The 11627-nt window shown below is 36.8% G+C and overlaps 2 protein-coding genes across 2 annotated transcripts; one reads left to right on the plus strand and one right to left on the minus strand.

Moving 5' to 3' along the window:
• The first annotated feature begins 5556 nt into the window (after nucleotides 1-5556).
• LOC116182820 lies at nucleotides 5557-7179 on the plus strand. Its single transcript, XM_031503363.1, has 8 exons — nucleotides 5557-6025; nucleotides 6079-6271; nucleotides 6330-6392; nucleotides 6448-6492; nucleotides 6697-6744; nucleotides 6791-6832; nucleotides 6890-7098; nucleotides 7147-7179. Exons 2-8 carry the CDS (start codon nucleotides 6142-6144, stop codon nucleotides 7177-7179), a joined length of 570 nt encoding a protein of 189 aa, XP_031359223.1. The 5' UTR covers nucleotides 5557-6025; nucleotides 6079-6141.
• Nucleotides 7180-9613: 2434 nt separating this feature from the next.
• On the minus strand, nucleotides 9614-11247 carry LOC116182819. The gene has a single exon (XM_031503362.1). It carries the CDS (start codon nucleotides 10817-10819, stop codon nucleotides 9617-9619), a length of 1203 nt encoding a protein of 400 aa, XP_031359222.1. The 5' UTR covers nucleotides 10820-11247; the 3' UTR covers nucleotides 9614-9616.
• Nucleotides 11248-11627: the final 380 nt, after the last annotated feature.

Consider the following 11627-nt stretch of genomic DNA (forward strand, 5'->3'; position numbering starts at 1 on the left):
GTTTGCAAAATAATCGACCATTAGAGATGTTAGCCAATTGTTCCTCGATTTTCGGCAATGGGTATGACGGAACTTCCAACTGTGGGTTCACTGTACACGAGTAGTCGGCGGTAATTCGCACCGAGTCTTTCGTCACGACAGGTACAATTGGTGTAGCCCACTGACTGTGTTCAACTGGCATTAGAATTCCATCTTTCACCATTCTGTCCAATTCAGTTTCGATCTTGTCCTTTAACGCATATGGCACTGATCGATGTTTCATGAACACTGGTTTAGCATTATCTTTGAATTTGATTGACACTGACTTATGTGCACAACCAATCCCTTCTGCAAAAACATCTTGAAATTCACTTTCTAAGTCTTTCATATACTGTTGACCAGCTTTGACTTGATAAACGTGATTCACAGGGATGTAGATGCCCAACTTGTGCAACCATTCTCCACCCAGAATTGACACTGCTGGATCTTGAACAACGTAGATGTCCAAATGTAACTTTTTATGCTTGTAGCGCACTTTCACGGTCGACATGCCCAACGCTGGTATCGTAGCAGAGGTACCGTACGGTTGGAACAGCTTGTCACTTTTTTTGAGATCAGTACGTAAGGTCTGGAACACACTGACAGGAACAATAGTGTACTCGCACCCTGTATCGAGCTCGAACTCAAGCGGCTTCTTGCACGTCAATTGTAGCAGTCCAAGGTGCACCTTCTCCATCAATGTGGTGAATTTCCTCCTTCTTCTGTCTGCATACAGTTGCTACATGACCAGAACGTTCACAACTTGTACATTTCAGTTTGGACTTGTCCATTCTGCATTCTGGACTTTTGTGACCAATTTTTCCGCACTGGAAACACGTTGGTTTATCAGATTTAGTCGTCGTAGGTTGCTTGGATTTTTGTGGCTGCTGAGTTTTCACTTTAGTAACTTTATTGACTGTACATGTCATTTTACTATCAGCTAGCATTTGCATTGAACTTGCTTCTGCTCTCTCTATTGCCACAGCTTTTGCATAAAGCTCTTCTAGTGTAGAGGTGTCAGGCATTGTAAATACCTGATCGAGTATCGATTTCGCACGGATTCCAGCAACGAAAATGTCTTTAAGGACTTCTGCTAGTGTATTAGCATCATATCCGCATGGAATCGCTAACGCTCGTAACGACGTTAAGTATTCAGGAATGCTTTCTCCTTCCCTTTGTCGACGTGAGCACAGAGCGTGTCTTGAAGGAATGCGCAAAGGCGGCGGGCGCATGTGCCCAATGAGTGTAGTCTTAATCTGCGCATGTGACCGCGTAGCTACCGACTCCGGAAAGATCAAGTTTTTGAGTAGTTGATACGTTGTAGTGGGTAGTAGAGCCAGAAATGAGGCCTTTTGTCGGGCTTCATTGTAATCGTGTAGGTATTGAAGCGAGTCCTTCAAATTGGATGCAAAAATCTTCAATATTTTCGCCCTCTGTATATCGGGGAAAATTTGGAATACCTTGAGATCGCTGTAGGGGCTCCTCAGGTTGTAGATTCTGGTTAGGCTGATGTTGATTCTGAGCTAGTGCCGCAATGGCTTCGGCCATGCGAGTCATCGCGAGCTGCATAGCTTCCATTCCTTCCATGGTAACACGGATGCACGAATGAACACACGAATATACCCATCAACTTCACCGACCGACTGCGCCAGTTGTTGTAAATAAGTTAGGCGTAGATAAGAATCCAACTTAAGTTTTAATGTCAATATTAACAATAAGCATAGAACAACAAACTTAGAATGGAAACTGTAATGTAATGTGTAATGTAAAAATGACGCGCCATCTCGTGTATGTTCTCAGCAGCTTTTGCGTGAATGGCGCCAAATTTAAATATTAAAATGTAAGCTACGTCCGCATGATACTGAATTTCTCCGGATCTGTAACAATAACATTGGATTTGACTAGCTGAAACGTAAAAGGTAAATGAATCCAGCCAGTGAAGTCCAATTTTGTTTGTTAGGGATCCAAATAAATTCAGTTTAATGCGGATGCACCTCACCAGTCAGGGCCTTCAAAGAGTACAGGGCACTTGTTTTATAAGTAACAACTCCAATTAATCCAATCAAGGAGTTATATTTAATTTAATATGATTATACAAAATACAAGATCAACTTCATGGAACTCTACTGTATGATGCTCTCGAGATCGTTCTAAAAACAAAATATGTAGCAATTTATTACAATTCAATTAATGTTACCTGCTAAATATAATGTGCGAACTGCAACACGCTTTAAATCTCATCGTGTTCCAGGTTCTAAAGCGCAGCCAGAAAAATGACGTTCACAAACCAAAAACTTTTGTGTAAATTTCTTCCACATTATATTCTAAACCAATTCTTAAAAACTTCGGGCTCCATTTTTGGGAAACGTCTTCACAATTTATCACACAACATTTACGTTCTCGACTTGTATATGCATAATTCATTGTAATAATGAATAGTAATATTATACTTAAAGCACAATAAGCCGTCAATCATAATTCAAAATTCAACTGTCATAATGGCGAACACGCACGAAAGTCACTAGATTTAGTAACTTTAACACGCACGCTAACTATGCGCCATCTATTGAATGTTCTCCACACTAGTTATATTTGTACTCAGTTGTTCCCGTTTACGTTTCCCTTCTAAGTTTTTTGTTCTGGGACAATAATAGCGTAATGTTTACAACTCGGCCATTTTGTATATCAGCCGTGCCAACTTAAGAACAAGTAAACTTAGGTGTAACACATATATACAGGGTAAGTAGTAGAAGATATATTACAGTAAACAGACTGATAATATTAGGGTCGGGGATCTTGTGTTCGTGTTTTAAGATTTGAAAAAGCGAATCGATTGGAATCTTGCGCGTGTGATTGAAGTGTATCCTGGAAAGGACCCACATAACACAAGATAGCTTATGGATATCCATATTATGTGGAAAATATCCATATGATATCCAATCCATTTATATTATCTAGTGGATATCACATAGATATCTATGAAAGTCGATATCTATGGACATAGGTCTAAGAAATCTTTAATACGATGAGCAAATCATTATAAATTAAGATTTTCGGATACCTAATGTTAGTAAATGAGAGTTTTTTTCAGTATACGTAAAATGGCGTAATCGCTAGAAGATAACATTGTGGATATTCTTTGGATATCTAATGGTACTTCTATGTCCTTTATAATAACGTTGGCAACAGTGCTATGTGTTTTAAAGTAATGTTGGTGACCCTGAAAACCTGACAACTGACATCAAATTTTCATAATCTGAGGATTGTACTTCTACTTTGTAAAATTTTGGTAATAATCTTATGTAAACCGACGGCGTTTGTTCTTTTTGTGTCTTTGGTGCCGGAAAATTATAAGGTAAGTAAAGATTTTGTTAATTTTTCCTTGGGAGTACAGTTTTGTAAATGTTTGCATGTTATTTCCTACTTCTTGCTACTAAAAGGTGTGAACTTTTAGGAAAAAATGGAAAATTTAGGATTAAAAACTAAGCTCATTGCTGATGCATCCCCACGACATATTAGAAGGTTACTTAGTCAACAAGTGGCTAGTGTTACATTGGCAACCGAAAGTAATTCTTGTCGTGAAATAAGTAGCAAGTTGCTATCAGATAAGTCACATCGTCAGATGGCTTGTGCCTCGTCTATTGCAAATGCGTGGAATTCAGATAGTGACAATGACTTGTGTAGCGCTAGCGATGAACTAACGTACAATACAATTTTCGATGCAAAAATTATGTCACAAGGTGTGGAAAGTGGTCACGAAGACAGTGTGAAAGATTGTTATACAGTTTTTAAGAGGGAACTTGTTTCTTGGGCTACAAAACATGAAATATCGCATGTTGCTTTAGCTGACCTGTTGCAAATGTTACAAAAATTACCAAACTTATCAACGTTAATACCCAAAGATCCACGAACATTATTAAAAACACCACGAAGCACCGAGATTCGTGTTGTTCCTCCAGGTACTTACTTTCATTTTGGTTTGAAGCAAGGAATATTAAACACAATTGAAAAGGACTCCATGGTGCATGAATTTTTTGAAATAAAATTAAAAATTGGAATAGATGGATTACCACTCTCTAGCAGCAGCAGTAGTCAGTTGTGGCCTATTTTAGGATGTGTTTATCCCACTTCTCATGTATTTTTAATTGGTGCATACCATGGTTATTCAAAACCAACAGAGGCTAATGATTTTTTGCGGGAATTTGTAGATGAAATTATAGTCCTTATAAATAGTGGTTTGACATATGAGGGCAAACAATTACATATATCAATTTATTGTATTGTGTGCGATGCTCCTGCAAAGTCCTTTATTACAAAAACTAAAGGTCATGCAGGATATTTTGGTTGTAGCAAGTGTGAGCAAGAAGGGCAATATCGAGAACGGAGAATGTGCTTTCCGGAAGTTAATTCCAAAAAAAGGACAGATGACAGTGTTTTTGCATAACGTAATGAGGAATACCATTTAGGCACATCTATATTAACAAGTATTCAAAATTTTGGCTTGGTATCACAAATTCCTCTTGATTATATGCACTTGGTTTGCATTGGAGTGGTAAAAAAAAATATGGGAATTTGGTTAAGTGGAAATCTCCGAACACGTTTACAAAATGCGAAAGTAAAAACGATTACAAAAAATTTGTTATCATTGGGAGGTTACATTTCGGATGATTTTGCTAGGCGTCCACAGCCAATAGAAAACCTGAACCAATGGAAAGCAACTGAATTACGGCAATTTTTACTATATACTTGCCCTGTGGCTCTTTATCAAGTTCTTTCAAAGAAAATGTATGACCATTTTATTACCTTACATGTGAGTATAAGAATATTGTGTGGCAAATCAAGCGATGAAGAACTGTTGTACAGTGAAAAAATTTTAATTCATTTTGTAAATCAGTTTATAACACTTTATGGTGTAGAATTAGTTTCCCACAATATTCATGGATTAATCCATCTAACTGATGATGTGAGAAGGTTGGGCCCACTGGATTCATTTAGTGCTTTCCCGTTTGAGAATTTTATGAGAGTGTTGAAGGGTTTTCTCCGAAAGCACGATAAACCATTACACCAGTTACACAGGCGTTATGTGTTAAAATATAAAAAGGTGAATAGTGTGCTGAAAAAAGTGAAGTGGAAATCGCGCGTGGGTGCAAAAATGATGTAAAGATTTGAGAGACGATTTTTTACGTTTAGTTAATCTGTGATTGAATTATAGTGCATTTTATGTTAATAAAGTATTCATTAAACATTTAAAATAACATTATGTAGAAACTCAGGGAGCCATTAAACCAGAAAAACCTAATGAAATATTTATAGGTGTTAAATATAATGAACAACATTTTAATGGGCCAGTAATATGCAAATGCCAATGTATCAAAAAACAGTTCAAATGTCTTGAAAATAGAAGTTTTAAAATGTCTACACGGAAACCTAATAATTGTTGTTTGTTAGAAGATGGAACAATTTTGTTAATTTCAAACTTTATTTTTTGTGAAACAAGAAAAGAGTGGATGCTTGTAGGACGTGCATTTGAGGAACTTGGAGATATTTACAAAACTCCATGTGATTCTTCTATTTTAAATTGCTTCTTTGCCACAAATCTATCCAAAGAAGTGAAAATGTGGTCTGTTTCATTATTAAGTTATAAGTGTCTAATACTACCTTTCAAGCATGGATTTGCTGTCTTTCCCCTCATTCATGGAAACAAACTTTGAAAATCTATAATTACTACCCTTATTTTTTAAATGTTGCTAGTTTAGTTTTATTATCTTATTGTAAATATGAACAGTTAACCAGTGTAAATTAGTGTACTTACTATTTCTTTAGATGTGTATTATTAAAAACTATCATGTTGTCACATTTGCCGAGGATGAAAGTGTGGAGATTGTGCCTGATATTTGGATGCACCCAAATGGTCAATGCTATTGGCCACCTAAGAAGGTGAAAAAAACGCAGGCCCCTGATAAGTCATCGTGGCACTTGTACGAAATCAAGATCTTGGGAACATACTGTAAGTTTTACAATCTTTGCATTTTGTTTTAATTTTCTTTACATTAATTACAGCTTCATATGAGAAAGCTAGGGAAAAACTCATATTAGCTGAAGTCACATCTGATTTAAACACAGATGGTGAACGTGATTCTAAGCAATACCGAAAAGTATCAAAGAAAAAACATTTGTCGACCTCAAATGAAGAAGGTAGCGAGAGTGACAGACAGTCGTATCCCTCACCACCATAAAAAAAAGTTGATTAAAGGTAAATTACGTTATGTAAATGTGTGACAATAAATATAGTTTAAATATTGTTGTTTTAGAAAAAAGATTACGCACACAAAGATGTTCAGAAGTTACTCCTGCAAAAAAAATATCTCAGATTGGTATGTGTTTTCTGAATTCTGTGACAATAACTTGATTAATTATTTATCTTTTTAGAAGCACATCGTTCACAAACTGAATCAGTACCTGTTCCATATGAAGGTATATTAGTTGTTTTGTAATGAGGTCTGCCTTTCGACTCTTATTAGTGACATTTAATTATTTATCCATTAAGCCGAGCATTAAGCATACATTTTCAATAGAAAAAGTTATCTTTAGTTATACTTACCTTATGAAGAGTTGTGAAAACCAGACCTTGTTTCACTAAATACCATGGTTTTTTGTAATTTATTGTTATGGTTATAGAAGCAAGTGGTTCACAAATTGTTTCACCATCACCTCATTTATATCAAGGTATTCTAATAATATCATCTACTTCTTTTAATTGTTGTGGTTTTAAAAGCAAGTTATTCACAATCGGTACCATCGCTTTCATATGAAGGTATGTTTGGTATTTTCTATTTATTGTCGTACTTGTGACTCATTTATGTATCTACAGATTTTCAAAAACGAATATTCAAAGAAATACAGTCCATAAAAGTTGGATTTACCAAATTAGCACAAACTATTGAACAAAATAAATGTCGCTGTGAGAAGGAAGAAGAAATTGAACCAGACGATGCGCTAAAATATTTTCCTCTCAAGACCACTGTAAATGTGCAGAAAATGGAAAATATTTTAGACAAAAATGAATACAAAAACAGATTGGTGGGTAGTAACAAAAGTTAGAAGCAGTGATCAATCATTTTTTTTTAGATTACTACGTTAAGTCGCATTGGTGGTCAGTAGGGGAAAGAATGGGGGTGCGCAGATCCTCTTTGACCTTGGGTTCCGCGCATATGGGCTCTATATGGATGGGGATGCGCAGATCCTGATCAGAATCCTATGGGGACTCAAATGAATCCTCTGACCTACTTTTAAAATGCGAGTGGGGTCTCAGAGAATCCTCTGACCTACTTTTAAAATGCGAGTGGGGTCTCAGAGAATCCTCGATGACCTAGTTACAACCCATTGGGGTCTCAAATGATCCTTCCTTAACGTATGGGGTCTCAAATGATCCTTCCTTAACGGATGGGGTCTCACATGATCCTTCCTTAACGGATGGGGTCTCAAATGAGCCGTTTAGCTCGGGTGGGATCAAGTGTTCCTAAAGTATATATTTGTTTGAAAATACATGTAATAGTAGTAATGCAAAATGAATCAGCTTGCCAAACTAATTCAAGGCGCTAAAGAGAAAGCGGAAAGTGCAGAAAAGAAAGTGCCAGAAAATAAGAAGAAGAAGAATGAAGAGCAAATCGTGCAATTAGTGGCTCAACATGTGTATCCTTTAAATAAATCGCAAACGAAGCATGTATGGATTGCCCTATCTGCAAATCACTTGTTTTCACCCATTGTGAAAATTAGTGGCGTTAAAAATCAATCTATTTTCTTTAATGAAAATGAATGGGCAGCATTTGTGGATCAACAGGGGGTACTTACCCATTATTTTTACTCAACGGACCCCATTTGGCAGCCAATCAAGGTAAATTCAAAGGTGATTGAGTTCATAACAATTCACGAAAGGAAGGTTATCAAAATTCGCGATGAGGGACCATCGGAGGTGTATTTAGGATGGGAAAGCGTAATGGAATTGTGGAATAAGTTGGATGTTATAAAGTATCGGCTAAAGTGTTTGTCGTCTGAAGAATTTGGACATTTCTATGGGAACTTAATCACCGGAGTTGCAGAAATAGGTGGCGATCTCAAAAACAACATCATGAGTGTTTTAGAACCCTTAATGGCGATCAACTGTAATAATGCAGCTATCATGCTAGAAGTATTGGTCTCGTTACCTGGCAAAGTGGAACTTGATGTGGAGGTGGCAAAAGTATTTAAGTAATACTCATTCGTGTAGCATGTTAGTTTAGTATTTTTTGTGTAATTGACAAAATGTGGATGTGTTACGCTGCCGAAAATTGGACGAAAGCAGTTGACGCACACACGGCCGTGGAACGTTTAGTACAAGAATTGTCAGCTTTAGTGGAGGACGCAGAACACGAAGCGGTGTACGGACTAGGTCGTTTTTGTACTGAAGAAGAGTGTAATGATCTTGTTAAAAAATATAGTCGCGGTATTAAATTGTGTAATTTATTCCTGAACGGTAAATACTGTTTAACTTGTCTGAGACGCCAACTTTGCAAAGCTGGATTTGAAGGTGCCGCAGAGGATTTGAAGCATTGGGATAATTCAGATTCCAGTGACGAGGAAAATGAAGCAGAAAACGAAGGAGAAGAAGAAGATAACGAAGAGCAAGAGGAATGTTAGTTGCTTGCTGGATAATTTTGTAGAGTTAGAAAGGGATGCCTATAACAGACATTTCATATTTAGAAAAGTGTATCGTTTAAGACTAGCTAAGGTATACAAAACTGCTCAACGTGTATGTTATAAGTTTATTAATGGAAACGGTTGTTATAAATGTTTTAAAACGCAAATGTGTGTATTGGGTCTGAAAGACTTTGTAAAATGAAACGTGTTAGCTTTGACGAAACAAAAAATACAGTTCATGTAATAAGAGCTTGGTCCTTTGCTTACACAGAAGCAAGGAAAGGCCAATGGCAAACTGCTGCTTTAGATCGATATCGTTTTAAATGTAGAATTGAAAACACGGAATCTGTGTTAGAACCCATATTATGTAATCATATCAAAATGTCCCAACTGTACAATAAATAAAGTAAAAAAATATATTTTGTTTATTTAAAAAAATTACTGCATTACATAGGTGTTATAAATGTAATAGACGTTAGATAAAGCACAATGACAAGGTGATCGTATATGATAATAGCAATTTGGTTCTAATGAAGGAAGAGCTGGTTCTTCTTCCACCTCGATAACGTCCCGCGATAGAGCTTTTCGGATGATATCCGCCTTTTCCTTTCCTTTGACGTATACGTGATCTGACGGTGATATTAAATGACGAAGTATGAGTGGAAATAGGTGAGACGGTGTATGGCCACTCTCCCATTTAATTCCATGGTGGTTGTGAGTTACCCAATTAGCTTGACGTTGGAACTCGCTATCTAAGCTGCTCCAAGGAAATGGAGGCTTGAAGACAAAATGAGCCATCTGTTTTCCATTATAAATTGCAAGTTCTTTTGGCGAAAAACACTTTTTTGAAGTTTTAAAACTTTGTACATCAACTACGACCATCATTCTTGTTGTGGTATATCCGTTTCCTATGTTGGTGTTTTTATATTTGTCTTACGGCTTTCGTTAATGCGTTGTACGTAAACAGCCGATCGTGTAAAATCAAGCAATACGCTGTAGTATTATTCGCTACGTTCGCATTAGTTTCAAATTCAATTCGTAATACCACCGATTTCGAGTTTAAACCCTCCTTTTGGTTTGAACAATCAATTACGATTAAAGGAGCCGAATCTTTAAATTGCTTGGGTGTAAGTAATGGTCGATTCTCTGTGCCGTAGTAAGAAGATTGAAACTTTGCGTACATGTCGTATAAAGTTGCGTATCGATTATTCCCGAAATTAATATTTAAATTATCGTAAGGATAACGTTCCGTATTGAGAAAGACTCGAATATTTTTAATATCGCAGTGATCAAATTTGCTCATATCTTTACTAACTTGTCCATCCCGATCTGTTTGTAAACCTACGATAATATATCGGGGCGTTTCTAAACTAGTTGCTGTCTTTATCGCCCACGTATGTTTATCAGTTTGTGGAAGAGCTGGGTATAGGTGCGTTTCCCAACTTCTAAACGCTATCTGCGTCTCCGATTTCTTGTCAATGTATTTGGTCAAAGCTAATTCTTCGGCCAGCGCCGGAATAATGTGAGGTACTTTCCAATAGATTTTCTCGATGTCAACTTTGAGAGCTTCATCGGCAGCTGTAGATATTACGGCGTCATTATCTGTATTACCTCGGATTAGAACAAGTTCTTGTCGTATATTTAATATGACTTTTCTGTAGTCTTCCGCAAAGCCCAAGAGCATCTTTAATGGAATACAAACGTTAAAATGGCCCGTTGGACTGGTAACCGTACTATTAGCAGTAGGAAACCATCCGGAAATTTGACATCGCGTATTGTCGTTAGGGGTTAAAGAAACTAGAGCCTTCATTGTCGATGATAATCCGGCTTTAGTAAGGGAATCCACTACAATCCCGTTTATTTCATAACGAATTTCACTAAACAAGAATGCTACACCGTTATTTACAAATCTTGCGGTAAGTGACGCCGTCCCATCTTCTCGCAGTAATTTTCCCTCAATGTAGAGATGACTTTCCGAAGGAAGAGTGCACATATCTTCTTGTATTGGAATTCTAATTTCGTCATTATTTCCAAATCTCGTACTGTATGGTTGATGAGTATGATATTGATAATTTATTATGCTGTTATCTACAAGCACTTTCTCATTTACGTCCAATATATTCATTGTAAAGTAGTAAAGCCGAGAGATTTTAGAAAAGCTTTGTTAACAGCTGTGAGTGGTTTGACTGCTGCACCCTTACTAATCTTAGACCGAACAACTTGAGCCTTTTTATTGTGATCGTGCTTGCACCCACATTGATTATATCGTTTAACCATGATTGGCCTTTTTAAGGTGTAACCCTATCGTAATCACTTCTCCGTTAAAATTGACAATGTCGCCGTCTTGATCAAGTATTTTAAGGGTTATACTGGTAACCGAAGAAACATTAATAGGTAAATAAATTACAGTAAGAGGTCGTTCGATTATTTTGTACCCCGCTGGCACACTTGGAAAGAACTGGTGAATTGTATGGGCTGGTACGCCATTTTTAAAGTTTCCAGTGGTAATACTGCACTCCACTAACAAAGAATTAACTTTTAAGATGTTGATGGTATTACTGGAAGTATGAGTTTCTTCTACACTGAGAGTTTTTTTCTCGAACCCTAACAGTTCTCCTATCGAGTTTTCTATAGTAAAATCTATGGGCCGGTTCGCTTTAATAACCGACTGCATAGTGTTGTTGTTAGCTTGAAGTTCGACGTAATCTCCAGATGTCCTGTTTAATTGGGCATTTATGTAGTTATTTATGTCGGATATCTCGTAACATCCTGGCGGTATTGTGATCATCTGATTACCATATTTGAATTTATTATTGGTCGGTGTAACGTTGTGTATACTATTATAGGTTTCAAAGTTTGTTAGCCCCATTACATAATCGTCATCATTGAGTAAAAGCGGCGGTTGAAAGAAGGCTTTTAAAATAGATGTCGTA

This window comes from Photinus pyralis, unplaced genomic scaffold, assembly GCF_008802855.1.
Source record: "Photinus pyralis isolate 1611_PpyrPB1 unplaced genomic scaffold, Ppyr1.3 Ppyr1.4_unclustered_Scaffold7762, whole genome shotgun sequence".
NCBI classification, from domain to species: domain Eukaryota; kingdom Metazoa; phylum Arthropoda; class Insecta; order Coleoptera; family Lampyridae; genus Photinus; species Photinus pyralis.

Bases quoted from the DNA above. Each gene is read 5' to 3' on its own strand.
- LOC116182819 (XM_031503362.1), bottom strand. From the start codon at position 10,819: ATGAATATATTGGACGTAAATGAGAAAGTGCTTGTAGATAACAGCATA.
- LOC116182820 (XM_031503363.1), top strand. From the start codon at position 6,142: ATGGTGAACGTGATTCTAAGCAATACCGAAAAGTATCAAAGAAAAAAC. The intron at 6,272-6,329 runs GTAAATTACGTT...TTGTTGTTTTAG, and splicing joins TAAAAAAAAGTTGATTAAAG to AAAAAAGATTACGCACACAA. The intron at 6,393-6,447 runs GTATGTGTTTTC...TTATCTTTTTAG, and splicing joins AAAAAAAATATCTCAGATTG to AAGCACATCGTTCACAAACT.